Source organism: Equus asinus, chromosome 25 (genome assembly GCF_041296235.1).
Source record: "Equus asinus isolate D_3611 breed Donkey chromosome 25, EquAss-T2T_v2, whole genome shotgun sequence".
Lineage (NCBI taxonomy): Eukaryota > Metazoa > Chordata > Mammalia > Perissodactyla > Equidae > Equus > Equus asinus.
Window position 1 is genome coordinate 33,219,369 of NC_091814.1, and position 25,846 is coordinate 33,245,214.

Here is a 25,846-nt window from a genome sequence, read left to right on the forward strand (position 1 = left end):
ACAACTCTGGGAGACTTCTTAGGAAAGATGGTAGAGTATATTTGGACCACAGACTTTTCCTCTTCTGATTCTCAACAAAATAAACAAAAGAATAGGAAAAATCACAAAAATTCACCAACCAAACAAGGAAAAGGGTGCAATTTGATGTTCTAAGTGTTAAGACAGAGCTAAGGAAAGAAAGAAGATTCAGCCACCGTCTGTGCAGCTCTTTTTCCTACACTCACCACCAAAAAAGAAGAAAAGCATTGGGTTAAAAAACTGACGTGAGAAAATCCTACAAATGCTTACCAATACACCTCCCTACTGTTCACATTTGGAGAAAAGTAGACTAAGCGGGTAAATAAGCAGCATGAAAAAAAATTAGAGAAAATCCCTGGACTGTAGAAGCTCCTGCCTTCCTAACACTGGTTCTCAGCAGAGGCAGGACAACTGCCAGGACCGTCCATTTCCCTGGGCCCCACACTGCATAAGGTCCAAAGATCAAGGTTTGTCCCTCTGGGAACAGGATATGCCCCCAACTAGGTAGAGTGAACCATGGCATAGGACACTAACAAAATGCAAGAGGACAAAAGGTATCTCTCAAGGGGGCTGGAAAAGCTGGTCCTCTGACAAAGGCTGCCCGTGGACCCAGCGAGCATCTCTCCTGACCACCCCAGGCCTTTAGCCGACAATGACAAGGAAGGACAGCAACAGCAGCCCTTAGGTCTTAGGCAAGGTAGAAGCAGTGGAATGGGTTCCTAAGCAATACACTCCCCATCTTCTAAGTTTGTGCAAACCAAATGCAATCTAACTTTTTCTTGATGACCCAAATCACAGAATCATAGAATTTCAGACTTTAAAAGAATCTCAGAGGTTGTCAAGTGCAATTCCTGAACTACCAAGTCAAGAGCCATGCGTAGCTTGATACTGGAACAGCCTTGGGCTTACTGCAGCCTTCTGCCTTCCAGCACCCCATAAGAAAAGCACCCTAGCTGTGGACTTGATGAATTCTGTGCCACTTTTGTTACTATGTCCCTTCCCAGCCCACTGAGACATGGTATTATCTGTGGCTTGTACACATCTCATGGAGCACTCTGCTTTTGGGTTGTGTTCTTCATCTATAAACCAGGAAAACAGATAACTGACTTTGTGGAATTATCTTTAAAAAGAGGGACAGATCAAGACTAAATAATCCCTGGCTGAGAACAAGAGGATTTCTCCTAGGAGGTACAAACTTAAGCTCTATGACCATTTCATTTAGCCAGTTGTGCAGAGGCCTTTTTAGCTTCCTCCCACTTTCTCCTTCCGAGCTAATTTTCTAGATAAGTCACCTCTATTTCAGTGACAAGACAGTATATATGCTAGCAATTTCCTTCATAAGGTAAAACAAATCCCTGTAAGATGGAGTCTTCAAATACATAATGTACCATAATTACACCCAGTTTTCATTAGGTTTAAGTACTTTTTCAAGCTTTAGTTTAAGCAAAAGAGTAGACGTAAGTTTCCTTTACCTGAACATTAGATTTCAGACGCCTGCAATGCAAGAAATAAGCAAAAAGCCTCCTGAGCTATTAGGAAGATAGCTAGCACAAAGGTATGTCTGCTTCATTTCTAGAGAAGGGACACCTGCAGGGAATTAAATAAGTTTCTTAGAATTGTGCATAAAAGCAAAGTTGGGTAAATTAGCAAGTTGTCTTATCCGATTTTCTTAAAGTGTGCGATTATAGCCAACAAGAAGCAAGAAAGGTAAAGGGAGGCTGCTTAAGTCACTAAAAAGTGAAGCTAAGTCTCTCAATTTGTTCTGATTGTAAATGTGTATATGGATGTAGAAGTAGATGCAGAGACAGAAACCTAAGAGGATAACAGTACCCCAAGAATGTAAGAGAATTCTATCAGATCACTTAAGAGTCATAATTTCTAAGCGTTTGGGAGGGAAGAGGATTCTTAAATTTTCTATTTCCCAGTCCCAAAAATCTGAAATTTAAGAAAACGATAATATTTTCAAAGCATTTAATACTTTCCACCAAGCTAGTTACTTGGCTGATTTAATATCATGAAAACACAACTTCTGAAAACCAAAGACCATGCCTGGGTCAGACAGGTTTTTCCACTCTTCAGAGATGAGCTTATTTCTTGATCGGGCAGGTTTGGGAAAATGATTGCACGTCATGCAAACATCCCTGAAGACAGAAGAACTCTGAAGAAGGTTAGGAGTGAAAGGAGCCAACAGCTGTGCTGAGCCAAGACCCTGCCAGGGCAGTGCAGGGGAACGTCCTGCAGGGTCCGGTCTACACGCTCTGCTCAACACCTTGAAGGCACTTTAATAGAACTGCTCTAATGCCATGGCCCAAAGGTACTGCTTGGTTAGTGACCCTGTCAAATTCACAAGCTGGGCTGTTAGCACCATTTGCCTCGCCTTTGAGTTAGCCATCAGAGAGAGATGGAACAGCATGAATTAGAAGACAAGAAAATATTGGTTCTCTTCTCTTTTTCTGATGAAAAGCCCTATGAACAAGGCCCTTGGCTCCAACATTGCAGTTATTCTTCTAAAGCAGTCATACATTTTTAAAAATTAATTTAATCATCTAAATTTTTATTTCATTTAATTTTATTTAATCTTCTCTCACATAATTTCATCTAAAACCTCATAAACTTTTGAGTTCACATTTAATAGATAAAATGATTTTCCTGAGTTTTTCTAGGTTTTCCCCCATCTCACTGACTGCAAGTTCATCAGTGGTGGGGACCATGTTTTGGGTCTTCTTTGATTTTCCCAGGACAGTACATGAACTCGAGACGATATTGCAATAAATATTCCTGAATAAACACTGAGTGAGAGAAGGGCAATTCCCAAGCTGAGTAAGCCATTTTCTTTTTCCGAAAGATACCATGACAGATTGTTCAACAGAACAACCCCAACATAAATACCTGCAGGTACTGCTTTTTTGCATCACTTCCGCCCTGTGATAGCCAGACAGCTTGCAAAATCCATCATTGCTGTACACGATAGGCCAGTCCACTATCTGGGCATTCCCCAACACAAAATTAGTATCTGTTAAAAAAAAAAAAAGAAGAAGAAGAAAAAGAAAAGAAAAGGGCACATGAGGCAAGACATTAGTTGAGATTCAATGAGGACATAAATAATGTCAACCAATCCAGGTACTGTTGCTTCCCTCCAAAACACAGTCTCTTGAACAGGAGAAGGGCCCTGTGAGGAATACAGAAGAACAGAGCTCTAGGGCTGAATATCTTGAATGCAAATGCTAAGGTTACTGTACTCCAAGAAGTTAGCAAAGGAACCATGCTTAACTACCCAACCAAGACACCTGTAGAAATCCAGTGATTCCCATAAGGCGTATTCGAGTCCTAATTTTTCATCTCAGTGAAAGTATACTGGTAATATGGAGCAAGAGAGAACCCAAAAGCAATTTCTTCTAGGCTCCATCCAGTACCTTGGCCTTGTCAGTCTTTGAGCCAGAAGCTACAATTTGACCTCATGGACCTACAAATTTTCCCTCCTAAGGAGGAGAAGGCCTTCTTAGAGAGGCAGAGGAAGGGGGACCGAGGATTGCCTCATGGAACACACACACCAGAGACAGCCCTCCTCTTGGTAAGAAAGTGACTGGACCCTCCTAAGACTAGAGCTTTGTAGAACTTGATCAAGATGCTCGCAATGACAAAAACCTTATGATTTTGAGATTTTGTAGTCACAGAAGCCATCTTTCAGAGCTCCTTCACGGAGCTCCAGCCCACCATTCACTTCCGACGCAGGGATTAAGTAGGCCAGACATGCCTGGCAGCTTAGTGTGTTCTCACTACCCACATTTTTGAACATCTAAAGTCTTTGATACATTTTGTGCTCAGGAAATCATCTGTCCCTCTTTTCTTTTCAAGACTTTAAATTAAGCAAATAACACCCAGAACTTAAATGTAATCATTATTTTAGCTTGACTCTCTCCTCTCCACAGAATACTCACCCCTTCCCAAACAAAAAAGAAAGAACACACACCCTTCTTTTGTTAACCTGGAAGAGGTTTTGTTTATATATGTATATACACTACATGGAGTGAAATACGGTGACATACAATGTCCTCATTTAATTGGGAGGTTAATTTTGTTCTAGTACAGCATTTACAATTTATTCACAATACGGATCACCATCCCTTCCTAACCATGCAAGAAGGAGTAGAGGAAAGAGAAGGAGAAGAGCTCACTAAATACAGTAATCTATTCTCGAGAATTCTTTGATCTATTGAAAAGGAACATAAAACACGATTTTCATGAAGTGAATCTGTAAACCTGCTAATTGTATAAATGAGCTTTTAATGAAATCTACAACCAGTGCTTCCCTCCGTCTCTCCCATATATCCATAAATACTTCTTGAGTGCCCATTAGGTACCAAGGACAATGCAAGACCCTGGGGATATACAGCTCAATGATACGATCCTTGCACTCCAGGAACTTATCAGGACAAACAGACATGTTCACAACTAACTAAAGAAACAGGTAAGAAAATGATTAACTCTGAGGGAGGTAAAGGACTGGGTCTCAGAGGGCTCACACTTGAACTTGCTGTAGTCTAGGCGGATGAGTAAAATTCATTTAAACCACATGAATGCCTAAGACGATACAAAAACAATGGAGAGAGAAATGAAATATGATACCTGCCTTTGGTGAACTCAAGAGGTTGTGGGAGGAAAGGAACATTCCAGGCAGAGGGGAAGCATGAGCAAAGGTCTGGCAGCAGGAAACACACAGCAGACTGGTGCAGACAGACAAAGGGCAGCAGGGAAGACTGGCATCAATGAGCCCGGAGACCAGACTGGGAAGGGTCTTGAATGTCAAGGAGCTCTGACTTTATTCTGGAGACAGAATAACCCTTCGTGTAGGTCTTCTCTCCCTGAACAAACTCACATTTCTTGAACTGAGCAAGTCAGCCTTAAAAGAAGCACAAAATTCATTATATTCCCCCTGAGTGTATGTGAAGTCTAGTCAGTTTAACTCTCTCTCTTGTTTATCCTGAAATTGTAATTAATTTCCCTCAGAAGATCTAGAATAGGCGGGGAAAACTGAGTGAGCTTTTTCATGGCTAATGCCCCACTAAGATTAGGTGCTAAGAGGGAAGAATAGCCAGTTATAGATCACCGTTTGACTACAGGTGTTTCTTTTCTTTCCTATCCTAGTCCCCACTAAAATAAAAGTAAGTGAATTAAAAAGGTACAAACTTACCAAAAAAACAGAGTAAAAAACGAATGAAAAAAAATTACTACAGAAGCAGAAATAATATAAGCAACAGAGAAAAACTTTTTTTAAAAATCCCTAATTAGTATCCTAAGAGCGATTTAAGAGATAGTACATCCATAAAACAAAAACAGGATGCTATGAGGAAAAACGAAAACCCATAAGAGAAGAAATAAGAGCTCCTATAAATTAAAACTGAGTAACAAAAATTCACCATATGTCAGAAGATAAAAGTCTCACAGAGAGTAGCACAGAAAGGGAAAGAGACAAGGAATATAAAGAAATAATAATAATAAGACATAGAGGATCAATCCAAGAGGAACAACTTGCATCCTAATGGGAATAGCAAGAAGAACAACATGAGAAAAGGCCAGAAAATATTTTTTTAAAAATTAAAACATTCAAATGTGAAAGTAGAATAAAGATATTTTCAGATATGCAAAGACGTGGGAAATTTCTTTCCCAAATATTCTTTCTCAGGAGGTTGCTTGAGGACGTGCATCAGCAAAATGAGGAAGTAAAGCAAGAAAGAAGACAATAGGGGAACTAGGGGCAAAAGTGGTTCCCCATGCAGGAGGCAGGGAAGGAAGCTAACAAAAAGCATTCAATGCAGAAAGGTTCAGAAAACAGAAGTTCCAGAAGAGGGTTAAGAAGGGATAAAGAGGGTCAGGATCTGGGGCCGGCCCTGTGGCCAAGTGGTTGGATTCGCACGGTCTGCTTCAGCGGCCCGGGGTTTCACCGGTTTGCATCCTGGGCACAGACCTAGCACCGCTCATAAAGCCAGGCTGAGGCAGCATCCCACATAGCACAACCAGAAGGACCTACAACTGGAATATACAACTATGTACTGGGGGGCTTGGGGGAGAAGAAGAAGGAGGAAAAACAAAAAGAAGTTTGGAAACAGATGTTAGCTCAGGTGCCAATCTTTAATAACCAAGGTCAAGATCTGATGATATTCTTGATAATTTGGAACAACACAAAAAGTCAATAAAGGCATATAATTTGGGGGACAGGAAAGGAAATTAGAAACATCAAAGAAAACAAAAGCTGTGCAAGAAGGGAAATCAAATCAGACTATGTCACGTCATTGTCATAGTAATGGAAACACCTTTTAAATTTCTAATTTTTAAAACAAACATATAGTTGAAGCACAAAATATTTAATTATCATAAGTACCTGAATATAACCTCACCAATTCTGATGCTGTAAAAATACTACAAGAGAGACAATTAGGAGATGATGTCTAGAGCTGACATAATAAAAAGGAAAGGTATAAATATTTTACTTAAAGTTGCAAAGATAACCAATAAGAGAGTAATATAATTATATTAGGAGGAGGGGGTAGGAAGTAGATAAAGTGAGCCAAAAACTCAACTAAAATAACAGAAGTCAACAGATAACATCTAAAATTGACAAATCTAGAAATAGCTATAATGCATGTTATTTAGAGACATGGCAGAAACTATAAGAAGAAACAGCTAAAATTAGAACATGTGGCGTCTGATGAGTGGGATGGGTGACAAGGCTTAGGATGGTTGTTTTCTTTATGAGCTCTTCAGTCTGATTTTTTTTAACCATGAGCATACATTACTTTGATAAAAATAAGTACAGTCTTAATTTTTAATGAATTTAATCAGAAAAGATTAATTTATTGGTTAAATTTTTCATTTACCAGAAAATGAGAACAGAATACATTTCAAGCTCCAGATACCACTGTGACTTCTCATAAAAGTATTCTGTTCATCCTTTAAAGGTATTCATCATCCCTCAAGCCTTCTCTCTATTCCTGGGAAAAATCAAGGCCACTAGCATCTTCTTTGACTTTAAAAAGGAAACAAAATCCATGCTTTTAATCATTATATTACATAGTCTCCTTCTTATTCCATTAGGTACTAAAATTGGACCATTTCTATGAAAATCTTTGTAACATATTAGATTTATGTGCCTTCCACTAAGTATAATGGGACATTTAATTGATGAGTCAACATTACCATTACTGTCATCATATATTATGATTCTACTGTGTGACACACAACAATGTCTTCATGGAATATCGATATGGGTAGAAGTAATTGCTCCTCCTCTAAATGCTCAGGCTCTCCTGTCAGTCTTTTCAATGTTTTGTCTCTTTCCTCACTTGCCAACTATCACCTAACTTCTTAAAACTTAGTGTGCTGACCTATTTCTGTAACAGTTCTGCTTCCACTCAATGATAGAAGAGGAGGAGGGACAGGAAAGGAGGAGAAGAGAGGAGACTTTGTGCCTGGAGCCCCATTTGAGACTCAGGGGTGGAGAGAACACCACTCTGGTGACTCGGAGGTGCTACATAGCAAACCTGGCATTGTTAGCAGTACTGAGTCTCCGCAGCTCCCATGGGGTCTGCAAGGATCCAGAAGTTCTCTACTGCCCCATTGCTGCTGAAGTTGCATAAGCAGAACGTTGCCACAGTGGAGTGAGGTGACCTTGTAACCAAAGGTTACATGTCCAACTCCCCAAGTCTAAGATCAACATGGAGGTTCAAGCAAATAGCAGAGGTGAGCTGCAGGGCTCGTGTGAGCCTAGATTAGATCAAGTTACACACATATACACACACACACAGAAAAAGAAAGTATGTGTTGGGTTGGGGCAGGGCACCAAATTCTGTTCAATCCAAAGAACAGAACCTAAGTTCACCAGCTGTGGACTTGAGCCCCACAGATCAGTCGGCACCCAATGATCAGAAGACTGGGGGCCATTGCCAGTGACCCATGGAACTAGTAGGGGAAAATAAGGCCTTGCTTTCGGGGACCTGAGGCCCCAGAGGTGATGCAAGTGTTCACCTCCACCCCACACACCTTCTTGGAGAGAAGCAATGGGATGGGCGGAACTGGAATCTGAACACAGGAGAGACTGAGTTACCCAAAAAGATGACTTAACCTGGAAGAGCTTGAGATGCCACCAAATGGGAAGTTCAGAGTCCCCACTAACTAGTCTCCCTTGCTGTTCAGCGGGGTGGGAGCTTGTGAGGGAGATAAGATCTGTGGATCTGAGTCAGTTTGCCACCTTGCCTCCAGAAGTAATTCTGCGTTAAGAATAGACAGGCTCAGAAAGTGGGAATCTCCTTAAAAAGTACATAAGTTCTGGTGCAAGAACTCCACGACAGCAACTTTGTTTAGCCAAGGCTTCTTAATTCATCCAGGTGGTTGGCTCTATTCCTGATGGTTAAGAATGCCAAATAAGAGAGATCTAGTGAAGTGACACAGACTTTCTGGCCAGATAGACGTGCATTCCACATCCAAACATAAATGACTCTCGAATTACTTACTGTTTTCCAAACTCAGCAAATGAAAACTTATCTTGAAGCCAAGCAAAACTTAATTAGGAAAGTAACCCACTGCATGGACAAAACATCAAAAAAAAACCCATAATCTCCTAAGATTGCATCAGAATTGGCCTGATCTGGATAAAAGAGTCTATTAGAGATTTTAAACTGAGAAACGTTAGGATATCTGCCATTCTTCATGGATGAAGAGGGCATCATCACCATCAAGACCACATGTATTAATAGTCACTGGATTATTACCCCATGAGGTGGGCAGGCACTATTAACCCATTTTTATAGATATTGTAAAAGGGCTTGGCAAACCAAAGGAATTTTTCCTAGGTCACACATCTAGTAGAGCTGAAACTGTCTAACACTGTATTAGACTGAGTTCTCCAGAGAAACAGAATCAACAGGAGGAATATATGGAGAGACAGATTACTTTATTGCAAGGAATTAGCTCCCATAATTAGGTAGGCTGACAAATCTGAAAATCTGCAGTTGGCAAGCGAAAGACTCCGGAGAGCCGATGGTGTAGTTCCAGTTCGAGTCCAAAGGCCTGAGACCCAGGAGAGCCCATGGTGTAAGTTCCAGTCCAAAAGCTGGCAGGCTCGAGACCAAGGAAGAGCCCCTTCCCAATGTTTCAGTTCAAACCCAAAGGTAGGAAAAACAAACCAATGTTCCAGCCCAAAAGCAGTCAAACAGGAATAATCCCCTCTTCTTCAGGGGAAGGGCAGCCTTTTGTTCTATTCAGGCCTCCAACTGACTGGATGAGGCCCACTTACATTAGGGAAAGCAATCTGCTTCACTCAGTCTACTGATTTAAATGCTAAACTCATCCAAAAACACCCTCACAGAAACATCCAGAATAATATTTGACCAAATATCTGGGCGCCCCATAACCTGGTCAAGTTGACACATAAAATTAACCATCAGAAACACCAAAGCCAATGCTCTTAACTGTATACAGTTTGCAATAATCTTTAACAAAATCAGCAGAACCACAGCTCACAAATTCTGCAACTCCCGCAAAGTCCTTGATAGATCTCCAGGACTCTAGGTTTGGTGGAATACAGTATATCTACAAAGCTCTATTTTGATACAGAGCTTTTATGAAGACAACACTTATCCTTCCACACCTGGGGCTTTCACTGAAAGGAAGGAGTGTCCACTCACCCCCAGAAAGAAGTGCCATAAGGAATACTTCTGACCCCTTTCTTCATCCCCCTTACTTATATCTCCTTAAGCAGATCAATCAAGCTATCAGTAGGTATCTCTCGAGCAAGAGGGGTCCACTCTGTGTGTCTTGGCCTCTCAGACTTGCCTGTGCCCCAGTGTGGTGGGAGAAAAGAGAGCATGAGCTACTTGCCTCCTTATGATGCTCAGAACCCACTTGGGACAGGCCTTGCCAACCCTCTGCTCTGTCAGCTCCAGCTTCACGGCCTAGGAGGAGGTCAGTAACACGTGGTCTAGAAGCCAAAGTCTAGGCTTCAGGAGGGAGAGAGATGGTACTGCCATGTTCTCCAACCCAGTTTAACAGTAATAAAGCTCATACGGTATTTTGACCCTTATCTGGCTCCTTCAGACAGTCTTCAACTGAGAAAAAACCTAGAGGACTGAGGATAAAATGGGCTCCAACACATTCACAAAGATCAAAGCTCCAAGATTCTGAACTGTATGGCACAGTCATACACTTTTCTGCCTTCTGGCACTGCCAAATCACACTGGTGACAGTCTTCACGACATATGTACAGAGGAAGAGGCAATAGGATCCCTTCCAGAAAACTGCTGGTGCTTTGTAAGTCCTTTTCACTTTCTCTCTTCTTTTTTCAAAAAAGATTTTTTAGACGACACCAGCCCCTTACATGTCTCAGGCCTTCAACTCTACGATAGCTGGTACAGTCAAACCATCACTATAAACAGCTGAGATTACACTGGTAGCCCCCAATAAACAGTGCCTCCTCACATTCATGCCCTTGTTTAGTTGTCTCCCCTTGAATATGAGTGGGTCTGTGATTTGCTTCAACCAACAGACTGCAGTAGAATGGATGCTGTGCCAATCCCAGGCCTAAGCATTAAGGTCTGGCAGCTTCTGTACTCTTGGGAGCCCTGAGCTGCCATGTCAGAAGTCCAGCTATACTACTGGAGAAGTCACGTGGACACACTACAAGCAGAGGCCACCTAGTGAGAAAGACGGCCTGAGATGACATGGAGAAGCTCTGAGGAACCTAGTCAACAATGAAAACCAAAGGAAGAATGAGTGGTAAAAGACACCCTATTAATCCACGCTTCCCCTTCCCCAGAAATGCCTAGGGATCTCATGGAGCACCATTTGAAAGAACAACAATGACGACAACAACAAATTGGGTTCTAGTGGCAGTGTTGTCCCTAACGAGCTATATGGGTAAGTCACTTCAGCTCTATGGATCTCAGTGAAGGTAAACTACAGGGCGAAGGATTCTACAGCATTGTCAAAGGATTGTATTGTCAAAGGATTCTACAGTAGAAATAAATCACACATTGGTGGGTCAGTTTATACATACAGAAAATGCCTAAATGTGTCTTTGGAATCTGTAAAATCCAGGTATGACATATGCTCACTCTTGACTGTAGGAGTAGCCTTTGCAGGTGGAATGTGTAACTTCCAATCAGCCCGTGGCCCATTCTGAAGCACCAAGCCTGCCTCCAAATCCATATCTTCCTAACTGATCAAGTCCCTCCCACATTGTTCAGCAAAATGTGTAGGTTCAACCTGGCTGCCCTTGCCAGGATTTATTCATGGGCTTTCATCCGAAAGTTCCCTGTGTCTCCAGGTCTTTGATGCAAATTAGCCAGATTCTACCGCCTCCCTCTGACGCCTTTCTACCCCACGAGGGTCTTTAGCTGTGAGAGAGCATGTAATTAAATGTAAGGTTTCCTAAGCTCAACCTTGCTCAGCCCACACAGTTTTCCTCCTGTCGTAGAATAAAACAAACATTCTCTAAAAATTTGAAAGACTCCTCTCGCCCCACCATGTAAAGTTTCTTCAGCTGATGGGGCATGAGCCAAACCACACTGCAGTAGTCAGACGTGTCAAAGTCATTCCAAACCTACCCTTTGCCCATAAAGCATAACACAGAGATAGTGTAAAAAATAAATTATTAGAAAATTGCTTTCCATCATAATTACCACAAATAACAAAGGAGAAACTAACTAAAGCAATGACATAGGAAAGTGACTCAGTTTGGGCAATTACACAGATAAAAGCCACATTCAATAAGCAGTTCACACAAATTTATTGTTCCCTGCCAACACTGGCTATTTAGCTGGCTACAGTAAATATTTCACAATATGCTTCTAATAACTCGAGATATTTTCTCAGAAGAGGACAGCTCTCAGGACACTTCACTGTTATACATTACAGAGGAAATCAGCTCTTACAAAAAGCAAGTTTGAGCAAAAATATATTTTCCTTTCTTTTAAAGATTTTATTTATCCTTTTTCTCCCCAAAGCCCCCCGGTACATAGTTGCATATTTTCAGTTGTGGGTCCTTCCAGTTGTGGCATGTGGGATGCCACCTCAGCATGGCCCGATGAGCAGTGCCATGTCGGCGCCCAGGATCCGAACCGGCAAAACCCTGGGCTGCCGAAGCGGAGCGCGTGAACTTAACCACTCAGCCGTGGGGCTGGCCCCCTATTTTCCTTTCTTTTAAAACAACAGAAAAATGATTGAGATAAATGATGATAACAAGAGGTATGTATATAAGTACTTGACAAAGACCGGGAAACAATAATTTGATTTGCCTGAACCTAAATAAAAGCCATACCAGAAATTACTTTTTAAAAAAATAAAAAAGGGAGCCAGCCCGGTGGTGCAGCAGTTAAGTTTGCACGTTCTGCTTCTCAGCGGCCCAGGGTTCGCCGGTTTGGATCCCAGGTGCGGACATGGCACCGCTTAGCAAAAGCCATGCTGTGGTAGGCGTCCCATGTATAAAGTGGAGGAAGATGGGCACGGATGTTAGCTCAGGGCCAGTCTTCCTCAGCAAAAAGAGGAGTATTGGCAGTAGTTAGCTCAGGGCTAATCTTCCTAAAAAAAAAAAAAAAGATCAAAATTTGGTAATATTTGGAGAACGGAGATGATGGGATGAGAAACAAGATGCTAAGTCAGTATGATAGACTTAAATAAACATCTAAAATCTTAATATCAGCGAAAGTCATTTTGCGACTCTACTGTGTTTTTCAACAATAAAATTCCATGAAAAAGACTCTTCTAAATTGTCAAGGGCCTGATCTTTGCACAATACAAACTGAACTCCCAAGAGATTCAATAGTTATTTGCTTTGTCTCTGATTTTAATATCCCACAGATAAAGTCAGTAAATTACATTGGGGAGAGAGACTTCAATTTCAAAAGCAAACTCAAACACTTCATTTACTGGGTAGTTACCCCAAAGCACATGCTTTCAAAGCATGACCTCCATCTTCATTCAGCATTAAATTAAAGGACATTGAAACAATAAAAACAGATAAATCAGTTTCCCAAGCAGTATGGAAGGGAATTATATGAAATTGTGTTACAAATATAGAATTTTTCATCACTCAGTGATACTTTACTTAATAAATAAGAGGTCAGTGCTATGCTGAATTACTGCTAAGAAACATTTATTCATGTGATGAATTGCTAAAAAGTGCTGCAATAGATTAATCAATGAGGTATTTTATTTTCATTTTTATAGTCATAATAATTTCTTAATGTACATCTGTGCACATTATAGCCACTTTCAACAAAACTCAAACCATCATTGAAAAGCACAAAAAAATTCACTCCCAGAACTCAAAAAAAAAAATGACTCAAAGTAAGCAGTATAAAAATATTAAATTGTACTAGAAAACAATTTTTTTAAGTTTTACATTTGCTTCCTATGTTGTTTTAAAACTTTCTTGGTAAATGGCTCAGTAAGGATAGCGTATAGCAGTAGGGTAGACAGAAGGAATCTCAGAGCAGCTCAGCTTAACACAAAAAATAATTGAAAATCTACCTTGTCTCAGGCATGGCAAATCACAGGGGACACATCCACCCATTTAAAAGCTACGCCCAACTTCCCCATCTAGCTCTATCTGCCCTACTCTACATATCACATAATTCCATATCCCGCTCCCCCACCAAGGCCACTGTCACAGCAATCTAGACGAGGAGTAGACAACTGGTCATACAACCCCCAGTCAAGCCTGAGCCAATTAGATCATTTCTCCAGACCAAAAAACTAAGACAGTAAAGCTGAGAGGTCTGTAGAGATGAGGAGACATCTTTGACCATGTGTACGCTGGTAAGCCAATGGAGAAAGGTGGTCCTGACAGAAGAGCAGTCATAGAGGCATGTAAGGGGAGGAATGCAGAGACTCAGACAGACAGACAGACAGACGGGCAGAAATGGATAGATGGAGGCAGAGACGACAAAGACAGGCAGCAAATGGACAGGTGGAGAGAGATGGCAGACAGAGATAGTGACAAAGACAGATGGCAGAGACACAGACAAAAGGCAGACAGCAACAGAGACAGACAACAGAGACAATCAGCAGCAGGCAGCAACATGTAGAAATAGGCAGGAAGACAGACAGATGGGCAAAGAAGAGGAAAGAGGGAGGGAATGGAGGGACATGGAACATGGGGAGAGGGGACAGGCCAACAGAGAGTGCAAGAGCATGAGCCAGAGCTGAAGGATGGGCACTCAAGAGCAAGAGACCCATAGCAAGACCAAGACAGTGTGTGAGAAGAGAGCACAGAACCATTGGGGAGAGTACAGTAGTCCCCCCTTAACAAAGGGGGATACATTCCAAGATCCCCAGTGAATGCCTGAAACCAAAGATAGTACTGAAGGCTATGCACACTATGTTTTATCCTATACATATATACCTACCTATGATAAACTTATAAATTAGGCATAGTAAGAGATGAACAATAATAGCTTCTCTTTGACATATCTGAATTGCCAGCATCACTACTCTTATGCTTTGGGGCCATTATTAAGTAAAATAAGGGTTGCTTGAAGACTAGCATTGTGATACCAAGACAGTTGATCTGGACAGTCAATCTGATAAACGAGATGGCTACTAAGTGACTAATGGGAGGGCAGTGTATACAGTGTGGGTACGCTGGACAAAATGATTCCCATCCCGGGTGGGATGGAGTGGGAAGGCCAATATTTCATCATGCTACTCAGAACGGTGTGCAATTTAAAACTTATAAATTGTTTATTTTTGGAATTTTCCATTTAATATTTTCAGACCTCGGTTGACCTTGGCAACTAAAACCTCAGATAAGGGGAGGGGTCTACTGTGCATGAGAAATTGAGGAGAAAGACAGACCAAGAGCCTGAGGGAGACAGAGAAAGAGAAGAAAACCAGAAAATTCAAAGGGAAGGCATTACGAGAGACAAGTGAGAGGTAGGGATTCGGAAGTGGGTAGAGAGGCGGCATTTTAAATGAAGAGAATAACAGAGAAAAGTGACAAATTCAGTGAAGTTGGCCAGAAAATAATCCCTGGACATTCCAACTAGGTGGGAAAAGTATAAAGTGGAACTTAATCTGACAGAAGGAGAATGTGAGTAGAATTTAGGACCTCCCTGTCTTTAAAAAGTAGCAGTTATTTCAAAATGGCAGCTTGAACACACACATTGATTTCCTTGTTCTGGAAAAATTAAATGGAATATACCCACAACAACAAAGAAAAAGGAGTTACCAGCAGGCATGAGCTCAGCTTCTGGAAGATGAAAAGTAGATGGGGGATAATGTGTGGCAGAGGAAGCCACGATTTCAAAATTCCAGAGAGATCTGGCCAAGGAGGGGGCTAATGGGCCCAGCAGGTCCCTGAAGAGACTCAGGACATTGAAATGCTGCTACTACATGAGGCAGAAATGAGATGTGAGCAAAAACTGGGAAACTAATTGGAAGTCTACAGAGAAAAAGACCACTCACTTTCTGATACACGCCTCCTCCATCCACCACCCTGGTAGCCAAGCATTTAGCTCTCAGGTAAAGAAACGCATGGGGTTGTCTCGAAAGCAGCAGTCCTCCAACTACAACATCCATCGGAATTGCCTGGAAGACTTAGTAAAACACAGGTAACGGGGCCCCAAGCCCCAGAGGTCCTGATTCACAGGTAGAAGGTAGGGCCCAAGAATATGCATTCCTGACAAGTTCCTAGAGATTTTACTACTAGAAATTAACCAAAGGCAGTTTACTTAACCTCTTTAAACCTAAGTTTCTGCACTTATAAAATGGGAACAATGAAAGTACCCACAGGATAGTTATAATGAAGATGAGAGGAGATGTCGCATGTAAAACCTTTGGCACACTGCTGGGCATACATGTGAGAAAAGCTATTTATTTGTCCAAGGTCATGATTATAACCAATAGTTATAATTGGGGCTTATAGCCAGTATTAGCTGGTTCTAATGTCTCTGATAGACTACGAGTCTACTTACGGTCTCTCTTGACTTCTGAGATTATGACAGTGAAAAGAGATGGAAAAGGAACTAGACGGCCCTCATGGAGCCTGTAGGTGACCAACTCGCTGAGTTGAAAAGCCAGGGCAGGCGTATGCTGCCCTCATCAAGCAGAACACAAGTGGTTTTGGTCATGTTAAAAGAAGTACCTGAACACGTATCCCCTCACCAAGTTCACCCCCACGACTGAAACTGATCTAGACAAAACATTGTGAAGGTACTTCATTCAGAGAATGAGTAACTGGCTCTATCAGTCAGTCCTGTCAAGAAAATAATGGCAACCTCAAATGGATAATTAGAAGAATGTTTAATAAAGGAGCTATTTACAAAGGCACGGATGAGGTATAAGGCAGTGGTATGCTGGTACCCCGACTCTCCAGGTGGGGGTGGAAGGAGCCCTGATTTATAGCATTTGCCAATTTCCGAAGTATAAATACTCCCACCATGGCAGATTTCAAACTACCAAGGCAAAGTCCCTGAACCAGGATTCGGAAAGAGATGTGCATAACCAGATCTTGAGAGGTGGGACCAGCCAGCCGCAGCCTGGCCCAGAACACCACCAAGGAAAACTTCAGGGATGGTGCAGGGCCCCAGGGTCAGTAAGAGTGGGGAACTTTAAGGCACTCAACTCTACCCAAACCCAAAGGGAGTGAGCTGGAGATGTAACATTTAATCAAGGGAAAACAGATAGGTAATGAGGACATTGCAGGGAGGAGACCAGGAGAATAAATAGCACAACCTCCCCCTCCTCCCTCCCACCTCATGGTGGTATGCCCCACAAGCTGAAGCCAGCCAGGAGCCAGAGAGCAAGGGAAGCTACTGACCTAATCCATATAGGGCAGCCTCCCAGGACACAGAGCAGGTTGGAGGAGAAAAGAGAAGGGCTCTAGGGAGGCAAACAGAAGATATGCACTACATTGGCCCACAAAGAGGCTCCAAGCACAATCTTAATGATTGCAACGTAGAACTCCAGTCAAGTCAGTCTCAATAACGCTGAGAGGAAACAAAAGCAAAGAAACTAAAAACTTAAAAATCCATTTAGATGAAACATAGTCTTATCATTCAAATTAACTCCATTTTCTTTGCCATAGTTGGGAAGTTCTAGTCTAAACTATGCTTTCCAAATTTACTCTCAATAGAAATCAAAGTTAATCAGAAGATAAATATCGGTAAAATTTTCCAATATATTAAATGCCAGTAAAATTTGCCATCTTTCAAATGCTGATGCCGGCACTCTGAGAATGCCTGTGGAGGATGCCCATGCTATTGCTTTAAGAGAAGAAGGAGGTAATGAAAGGCCATTCCTCTTCTTTACAGAAGCACCTGATGTCATTATAGGACCTTTAAAAAGCTATGAGAAACGATGGTTTTAAGGTACTCTTGGTGAATAATTACATTAATAATTATAGGATTGACAGTTAATTTCAGAATATCAGTTTTATGCAATATAGGACAAAGAGTCGTCATTTTAATCTACATAATGAACAATCTTAGGATAAGTAAGCAAACAGATTCTGATTATTCACATAACTCTGTAACATCCAATCAGAAGAGTTTTAAGTAACTTTGTCATTAACAAGAGTACATGACTGTTAGAGCAGAGAGTTGGCCAGACTGCAATCCGTTCAGCAAGACTGCTCTTGCATAGAGAACAACCAGAGTATCGAACAGATTCCAGTATCTAGGATGTGCTGGAAACTCACCACAACGGGTGAGCAACCCAAGACAGCATGTCTAAGAAAGAGCAATGGGACATCCCAGAGGAATGGCATTTTTTAAGGAAGCTTCCAGCACATCAAAGCCAAGCTTCACACATTCTGCAATCTTCTTCTTTAAAAAGACTTACGGGATCCGGTCATCCCACACCCAATCTCACAAAAAAAGAAACGGCTATAAAATCTAGGAATAATTTTGGGTGAGGTGTTTATAAGGGAAAAATGTGCAGCAAGTGTTGAGTCGGTATAACATCTCTTAAATCTTTGGAGAGGTTTAGAATGCATGTTTGTCTTGATTGTGGATTCCTCAATTTGAGACCCGACATCCCAAAAGTCTCACTCATTTTGGTATTCCCAGTCTCTAGTACGGTATTGGGCACAAAGGAGGTCCACCATATTTATGAAACTGAACCATAAGCTGGCCTTCACTTTCATTTTAGCTTGTCTTTGATTTTTTATTCCTCCATGAACTCTGTGCCCTTCCTTCAGTCATTTTGTCGTCTTTCTTTCACTAAAATAAACATAGATCATTCACTTCCTAGTTTCTTCTCACTTCCAGCCCTAATTCTTACATAACGTCTGTCCTCAGAGTTTACTGCTTCTCAACTTAAGAAAATGAGTCTCCTAAACTCGTGCAAACACACATACACACAAAAGCACTTTTGCACGTGCCCTTCGCACACAATTCTAACTGAGCAAGTCTTTCACATCATTTGCCATCATGTGTGAGGGAGTTCACTCTGTGAGAACATTTGAACACACAGTAGATACTAATGCCTCCCAAAGGACAAGAGCAAGTTTTGTTTTCATTTCATTCTGTTCACGTGCTCATTACTAAAATAACTCTAAATGACCCTGTTTTATTAGTTACTAGACTGTTTGGGCAATGTCATTATTAAAGAAAAAAAGGAGAAAATATCAAGGATTGGCAAGGATGTGGAGTGATAAGAACTCTCATACACTGCAGGTGGGAGTGTAAATTGATACAAACCCTTCAGAAAATTGCTTGGCAGCACCTACCACAGTTAAACATATGCATCCTAGGTATATACCCAAGAGAAATATGTGCCCACATGTCCCAAAAGACACGTACAAGAATGTTTGTAGCATCAGTAAGAACAAAAAACTGGAAACAACTGACGTGTTGTTGGAGGAGGTCATCGAGTTCTTATGTGACCACTGGTTGACCCGTGAGCTGGACCAGAGCAATCAGAGGCTCCTCACCCACTCCCCTGTCCTTGGAATGTACATTCTGCCCACTGTTCCCACAGTGGGAGCCGTTTCAAGGTCACAAACTAGAGAGAATAAGGTGTTGATGAGAACACCTGGACAGTATACAGGACTGAGCCCAGTCAAGGCCTCTATATAAACTTTTAAGATTCTGTGGGCAAGTGTGGAGAACTACTTGTCTTGTGGCTGCCCAAGACAAGCCTCATATATAACTTCCCTTGCTTGTTAAAACTGCCACCTACCAATCTGGAGTGGTCCTCTTTCTTCAATCTCTCCTTGCCTTTCATGTACGGCAGCCAGTTTGCAAACCAACACATGTTCATCAACAGCAGAATGGACAAATAAAATGTGTGATATGGTCATACCATGAAGTACTACACAGCAGTGAAAATGAACTGACAGTACATGCAACTACATGAATGAATCTCCAGCTGACAAAGGAATATGTGCTGTATGGTCCCATGAATACAGAGCTCAAAAATAAACTGTAGTGTTCAGGAATGTAAAGCAAGGTGGTGAAATTATGGGGAAAAGTAAGAAAGTGATCACCATAAAATCAGGAGGTGGTCCCTTTGGAGAGTAAGGGAGTTGGGCTGGGGAAGGGTCCCAGGGGACTTCTGGAGAGCTGGTAGGATTCAATTTCTTGACATAGGTGGTGATAACACAGAATTTACTTTATACAAATGTGTTAAGCTGTACAAATTATTTTCGGTGCTTTTCTATTGTGGTATTAAACAATTAAAAAAGATTTTAAAAAAGGGAGAAGAATCAAAAAGACAACGCTTATCAAATTACAAAAAAAAAAATGGTTTTCAGGTGGAAAAGAGAGTGGGCTAGGTCCTTTGTGGTCTGTGGAGAAGCCTTGAATGAGTGGTAGCTGTAAGAGGACAGATTTTGGTGAGACAAAACAATAACAACAACAAGAAAAGAAGAATGAGGAGGAGGAAGATTGGGAGGGAAGAGAAGAGAAGAGAAAAGAAGAGAAGAGAAGAGAAGGGAAGGGAAAGGAAAAGAAGAAACTAGTTCACAACTATAGTTGCTCAAAAACAGAACACTCCTTGTAAGAAAGTGAGTGTTCCATCTGTGAAGCCATTCAGCACGGGCTGGATAACAGCTGGAAGGGATGTTCTGGAGAGGATTCAAACACTGGAAAAGGAATTGTAAAGAATGCCCCTTCAGACCTAAGATGCCATGCTTCTTTTTCTCTGTCTCACCAGTTATAAATGTGACCACTCAAAGAGAAAAACTAAGGAAAAAAAAAATCATGACCCAAATATCTTAAATGTATAAAGCAGATACTCACTTTACAAAAAGGGTTGCTTTGAATAAATAACTAAGGTATATTTTAAATGTTTGTTTACAAGCCGTTAACTAACCAAAAATAAAGAGGAGGAAGTATTGAGGAGCTTCAAGGTGACGCTGGAGAAACCACTGCCAAATGAAGTGCAATCATAAATGAAGAGCTGGTGTCAGAAAGAATGAAGCCAAAGATTCACTCTCCCCACAGTGTTCCTCAAATGCATCTATTCTTGTATGATAGATTGTTAAAATAGATGGATTTCATAAAAATCATGGAATTTGGAAACTTTATTGCCTTACATTAACTCACAAGGCTCCCTCTGCTCCATGCCCCAGCTAAGATCAGTCGATAGATTTGCCTTTTTGACACTTTCAGAAAATGACAGCCGAGCCTTGGCTGAAGGTTATCTTAGAAAATATAAGAAGAAAAAACAAGCTATGTTGAGCTGGTAATAATCCAGATTATCACCCTTTCTCTTTTCAGAGCAACAATGGATTTTAACCACTTCTCTGTTTTATAAATATTACTGTGGTTCAACACATCTATGAGGAGACACAATATTACCCGCAGCTCTCATCCTGTGTGCTAACTAATTATATCAACAACCTGAACCTACTGAACACTATACAAAAACACAGCTGATTTAGCAATCTGTAAATTATACATGTACATAAATCTGTACTGAAATGTGCTGCGTTTCACTCCTGCTAATGTGCATGGATTCTTACTGCCACCTACAATTGTTTGACATAGGTTTCCGAACACGAAAACATATGTTCTGCCTAGAATGGGACCACTTAGGGCAGTATTTTCGTAGTTTCCTGGCACTAAGGTCTGCCAGCCTTCATAAGACAGCTCTCCTATTTACTTCAGCGAGCATTCTGAGAGTAAGTGCCTGCAGATTTAAGAAACCATCAAAAAATATTCTGGAACGACATTTTCCAACCATGACTATACAGAGAAATAGGCTGGCTCTGCCTAAGTGGCAACGAAGTCAATAGAACGATTTGAAATGATCACCAACAAGACCGTAAGTAAAATCAAATCAAATCTGGGGCGTTATTTATTCCTGGTGACTACTTACAACATATGCAAAAAACAAATAATTATCAAGTCTCTCCTTCAAGTGGTATTCAGAATGTATCAAAGAAAGTTAAACTGGATTTCAGTCCCATCAAAACCAGTAAACACCTTAAAAATGTATTTTTTAAATACAATGTCAGATCTAAATAAGAGTGACATCCAGGACACATTGTAAAATAAGGGTAAGAACCTTGCCCCAAGATTCACTAGAATGAAACTTACTAAGGGTAAGGAGGGTTTCTTGTTTTCCGCTATATCCCAGTGTTCAATAAATCTTTGTTGAAGGAGCAAACCAATAGCAACTGCTGGCTAGTCCCTCAGCTGCCTCTAACTGCCTTTTCTAACTTCGCATCTTACTAACTGTAGGCAAATTACTTAACCTTAGGATTCTTGGTTCCTGAAACTCTAAAATGGGGACACCTCACCTCCTTTGCTGGCTTATGAGGATCAAAGGTGATAGTCTATGAAAAGTGACTTAATACTCTGCGACAGGCACACGAAGTTCAAGTGCCCGTTCTCCTGCCTGTGCCTTCAGCTAAACCATTGACAAAGGTAAAAATACTGCCCTTCCTTGAAACAGAATTAGCTTCTCCTTTGCCCTGTTATTCTGTTTGGATGTGGTAGTTAGCATGGCTGTTAGCCAAAATGGATGTTGTTCTTGTTGTTATAACATTTTATTTAATCTCCACTGGGAATTATGCTTCTCTAGAGAAAATAACGGTAATACAAGGAAGGTCGTGGCATGGTATACCACAAGGAACACGACACGGGGGTCAAGGGGCTTGGGGTCTCATCAGTCCTTTCCTTAAATATTTGAGGAAATGAGCTTGCTTCAATTTCTTCATCTACACAATGATGGGGAAGGAGAGGCAGACTAGATAGCATCTAAGGTCTGTCTTATCCTACAGTTCTGTGATATTCCAGACATCAAATATTCAAATGCCCCCAGAAAAGTCAGCTCTATTATCCATTAGCATATAATAAGAGTAGTTTTTTGAAGGATGATGAAAACAGTTCCACAGGCTAAGCCATAAGGGCTGGAGAAACAATGATGCTACAAGAAGGATGAATGATATTCTCTAAAGAACTCCTGCCTCGGGCACTGTCTGCCTGCCACTTTGAATAAGTCACTTAATATTCCTAGGACTCAGTTTTCTGATCTGTAAAAGAGGAACAATAATACTGCATAGGACCATGGGCAGAAAATACCTATCAAAATGACCAAAAAGTATTTCTATTTAAAGGTAAAATGCTATTTAAATACTGTAATGTCTAAAAAAAGGCTGGTGGATTTTAGGAGGAGACAATCAATATTTTTAAATAGACTTTTTCCATCACAGTAAAATAACATAATGCATGTAGATATCGTGATACTTCCAAGAGTCCACTTTTTTTATCTATTTGTGTTCAGGAAATAGGATGAAAGGATCACTAAAAACTTAAATCGCATTATTTCAGGATCAGAAATCTTTTCTTCCAAAACAATAGATAGTTTTAAAAGTTCATCCAACTCTCTCAAGATGTCTTGTTTTTGTTGTTGATGTGGTTTGGTTGGTTGGTTAACCGAAGTCAAGCTACTGGAATTGGTGCTGAAATTAAAATGCCAGTGCTAAAAATATTTCCAGCTACTTATTCGACTGACGTTCTACGGATGCTTACAGAGGGGAAGTGGTTCTAAGAAGATCCAGTAAACTAGAAGGTATTCTGCTCCAGGAATTTTTTGTTTAATTGTAGTATCAGCTCCAGGATTCTTAAGGTCCTCTTACAAGCCCAAGGAACCTTGTAACTGTTACATGTAAGATTCTGTTGCTGCTCTCTCCTCTCAAAAACATAATATGGCATGCATTAGACACAGGGTTTCCCCTCTAACTTAAAGGACACTGCCTCTTCACCAAAAAATGGAATTGTCATTGATATTTGTGAGAAAGTCGATGTCACTGACAATGGGATCCCCAAATGTGCAAGACTGCCTCCATACCCCTTAACAGGCCCATAACAACAGCAATCACAGCACATTAATTCTTACATAGTGATTTTATTTAAAAATCTATAAACACCTCCAGCTTTTTTATGGTAGAAGAGTTCATTGTGGCTGTTCATGTAGTATTTAGCATCCCCTTGCATCCCCAGGTAATAGCTGTGACCTTGTTCTAAAAGCCACCTTAGTTAGTTTGAGTGAGGAAGACCTTGAAGAGAAAGGTGACTGACCAGAAACTCTTTGACACTCTCATTCTTAAGACGCACACAATAAATGATCATTTCAAACAAAGCACTTAAATAATACATGACGATTTGCTATCCCAGTTGATGTTATTATAAGATAAACTTGAATGACTTTCTTAATTAAAGACTATTTCTTAGTAGCAGAAGTGATTTTTCATGCCCTTCCCCTCAATTCTTATCTAAATCTGAATAGAAGCCCACAGTTTGACCACAGGCTCCTTAAGGCTCTGAACTGTGATATTTACACATTTTTAAAACCCATTTCCTGAGTTAGCTCTTCACGTGCTTCTAATAGAAGAATGTCATCTGTCTCTGGAAGGAGGGGGTCCAGGAGCCTGCATAGAGCATCTCCAGGCTCAGCCCCTTTTCATTTTAGCCGTTTGATGAACCGGTGTTCACTGCACCTTCCAACCGCCTCCTATTTGCTCTGCAAGCGCTTTAGCCGGGATGCTCCGCTGTGGGTCCTAAAGGCGTTTGAAATGTTTCCCTTTCCATCCCCGCTGCTAGGACTCTCGCCTCCCAGCGCTTCAAGATACTGTCCATCTTAATACCACAGGGAAAGAGAGGAGCGGGGAGCATTGGCTTATTGGGTAATAGCTTCACAGGCTTGGTGAGTTTGGGAATTTATAGGTGAGCAAGATTTACGGCATAAAACCTCTGCTGCGGTTTGGAAGAGAGGAACTATGACAGGTTTGTACCGCTTGGCCAGCTCTACACCTGTGCCCTCCAGTTCCCAGCTGAGTCCAGGAAACTCTGCCCCTCGTGAGCCTTAAGTTAACCTCGAAAGAGGTGAGCAGGTGGGTGAAGAGGTGGAATCAGGCCGTCTGAAGCACGTCCCTAAGTCCCCACTTCCCTACACCTCGGACTTTTCAGCTGCCAGGATGGAAGGTGGAGGCAGCCTCATCCTCCCATCCCTTGGGGCCAGGACCTGGAGTTGCAGTCTCTACTGCTGGCTCTCCCTGGACAGAGGAGGCGCCTTGGGGAGCAGGCGGAGAGCCCTGAGAGCCCTCGCGGAGGGGTGGGCAGCAGCGATGGGGTACGCGCTGTCGCTCCTGCTGCGTCCAGCTTCCCATCACTTTTCCCAGTACTTTGCTCATCAGCTGTCACGCTCTCTGGAGATGAGATCGAGAAGGCGTGAGAAAAAGCCCAAAACACGTCCCCGGGAGAGCTCTCCCGTTGGGATGGGGGCCCATCAGACCCCGCCCCGCCCTGCCCACCTTTCCCAGCCTCCGGGAGACAGCCCCGGGCGCCCGCGCCGCGGCTCCCAGCACAGCTCCGGGGTTCTGCTGCATCTGCCGGCGCCGAGCGGCGAGAGGCGTCTAAAATAAAGGCACAGAGAAAAAGCCTGGGGAACCGAAATCCAAATGCACCTCTTACCATTGGACCGGCGGACAATATTCTCCAGAAATGTGTTTTGCGGAGCCACCAGTCCCCTCCTGCCTCCGGCCATGGTCATCCTCCCGACAGCACAGGGTCTGGGGGGCGTCCCGGCGCGGCTTCTCACGACAGCAGACAGCTGGGCGCGGGGCGCGCGCGCGATCCCGGCTCGAAGCGCCCCATGCGCCCCGCGGGGACCTCGGCGGGCAGGGGCGGCGGTTCCCTCCGGCTGCCACCCTCGCGCCCTCTTCGCGCCTCCCTCCCTGCGGCCCGCCTCGCAGCGCACTCGCGCGGGGCTCGCCTCGCCGCAGCCGCCTCCGGGTGGGCGGAGGGAGCCGCTGCGCCCGGGCCGGCGGCGCCCCCTACCGGGCGCGTGCGCCCCGCCGGCCTGCGGGAGACCGAGCGGAGGGCTCCCGCACCGCCGAGGAGCAGCGGGCGGCGGCGGGCCAAGGCTGGATTGGCAGCGCCACCCTCTGGGCACACGTGGGAAATGTGCTCCAGGTGCGCCTTGGGCTGCGTGGACCGGAGGGCGTTCTGAGCGGCTTTCTTGATGGATGCACTCCCAACGAGGTCGCCAGGAGACTTGGGGGAACATGATGATGTTCTCTCTTCCTTTGCTCTGTTTCAGGCTGGAGCCCCTGGGACCTTTGAGGTTCTTGGAACACCTTCCTGCCTTCCCCTAGAGTGTCCTAGACTCATTTGTGAGAGTTGCCCCACCTTGATTCTGAGGCCAGTGTTTCACCAGTAATTAAGGAAGTTATTTTGTAAAAGGTCAGACTTGCAGAATGATTAGCTCGAGCTCCAGAAGAGCTGTCTTGGGTTGTTTTTAAAGATAACCAAAGGCACAAATGCCGGCTCCGGACATTTGGTAAATTTGCTGACTGATCTGATTTCCACTCTTTTCCAGTGAATAT

The 25,846-nt window shown here is 42.4% G+C and overlaps 1 protein-coding gene across 4 annotated transcripts in view; it reads right to left on the reverse strand.

Moving 5' to 3' along the window:
- Positions 1-25,253, reverse strand: part of KCNH1 (potassium voltage-gated channel subfamily H member 1) — a 370,873-nt gene extending 345,620 nt beyond the window's left edge. For 2 of the 4 annotated variants that reach the window (XM_014834829.3, XM_070497276.1), the window contains exons 1-2: positions 24,933-25,251; positions 2,908-3,031 (exon numbers count right to left, since the gene is read on the reverse strand). In XM_014834829.3, the coding sequence (XP_014690315.1) occupies positions 2,908-3,031; positions 24,933-25,011 (203 nt within the window). In that variant the 5' untranslated portion in view covers positions 25,012-25,251. Of the gene's footprint in view, positions 1-2,907; positions 3,032-24,932 lie in introns of all 4 variants that reach the window. The other 2 variants (XM_014834830.3, XM_070497275.1) reach the window with 2 other exon arrangements.
- Between the last annotated feature and the right edge of the window lie 593 nt (positions 25,254-25,846).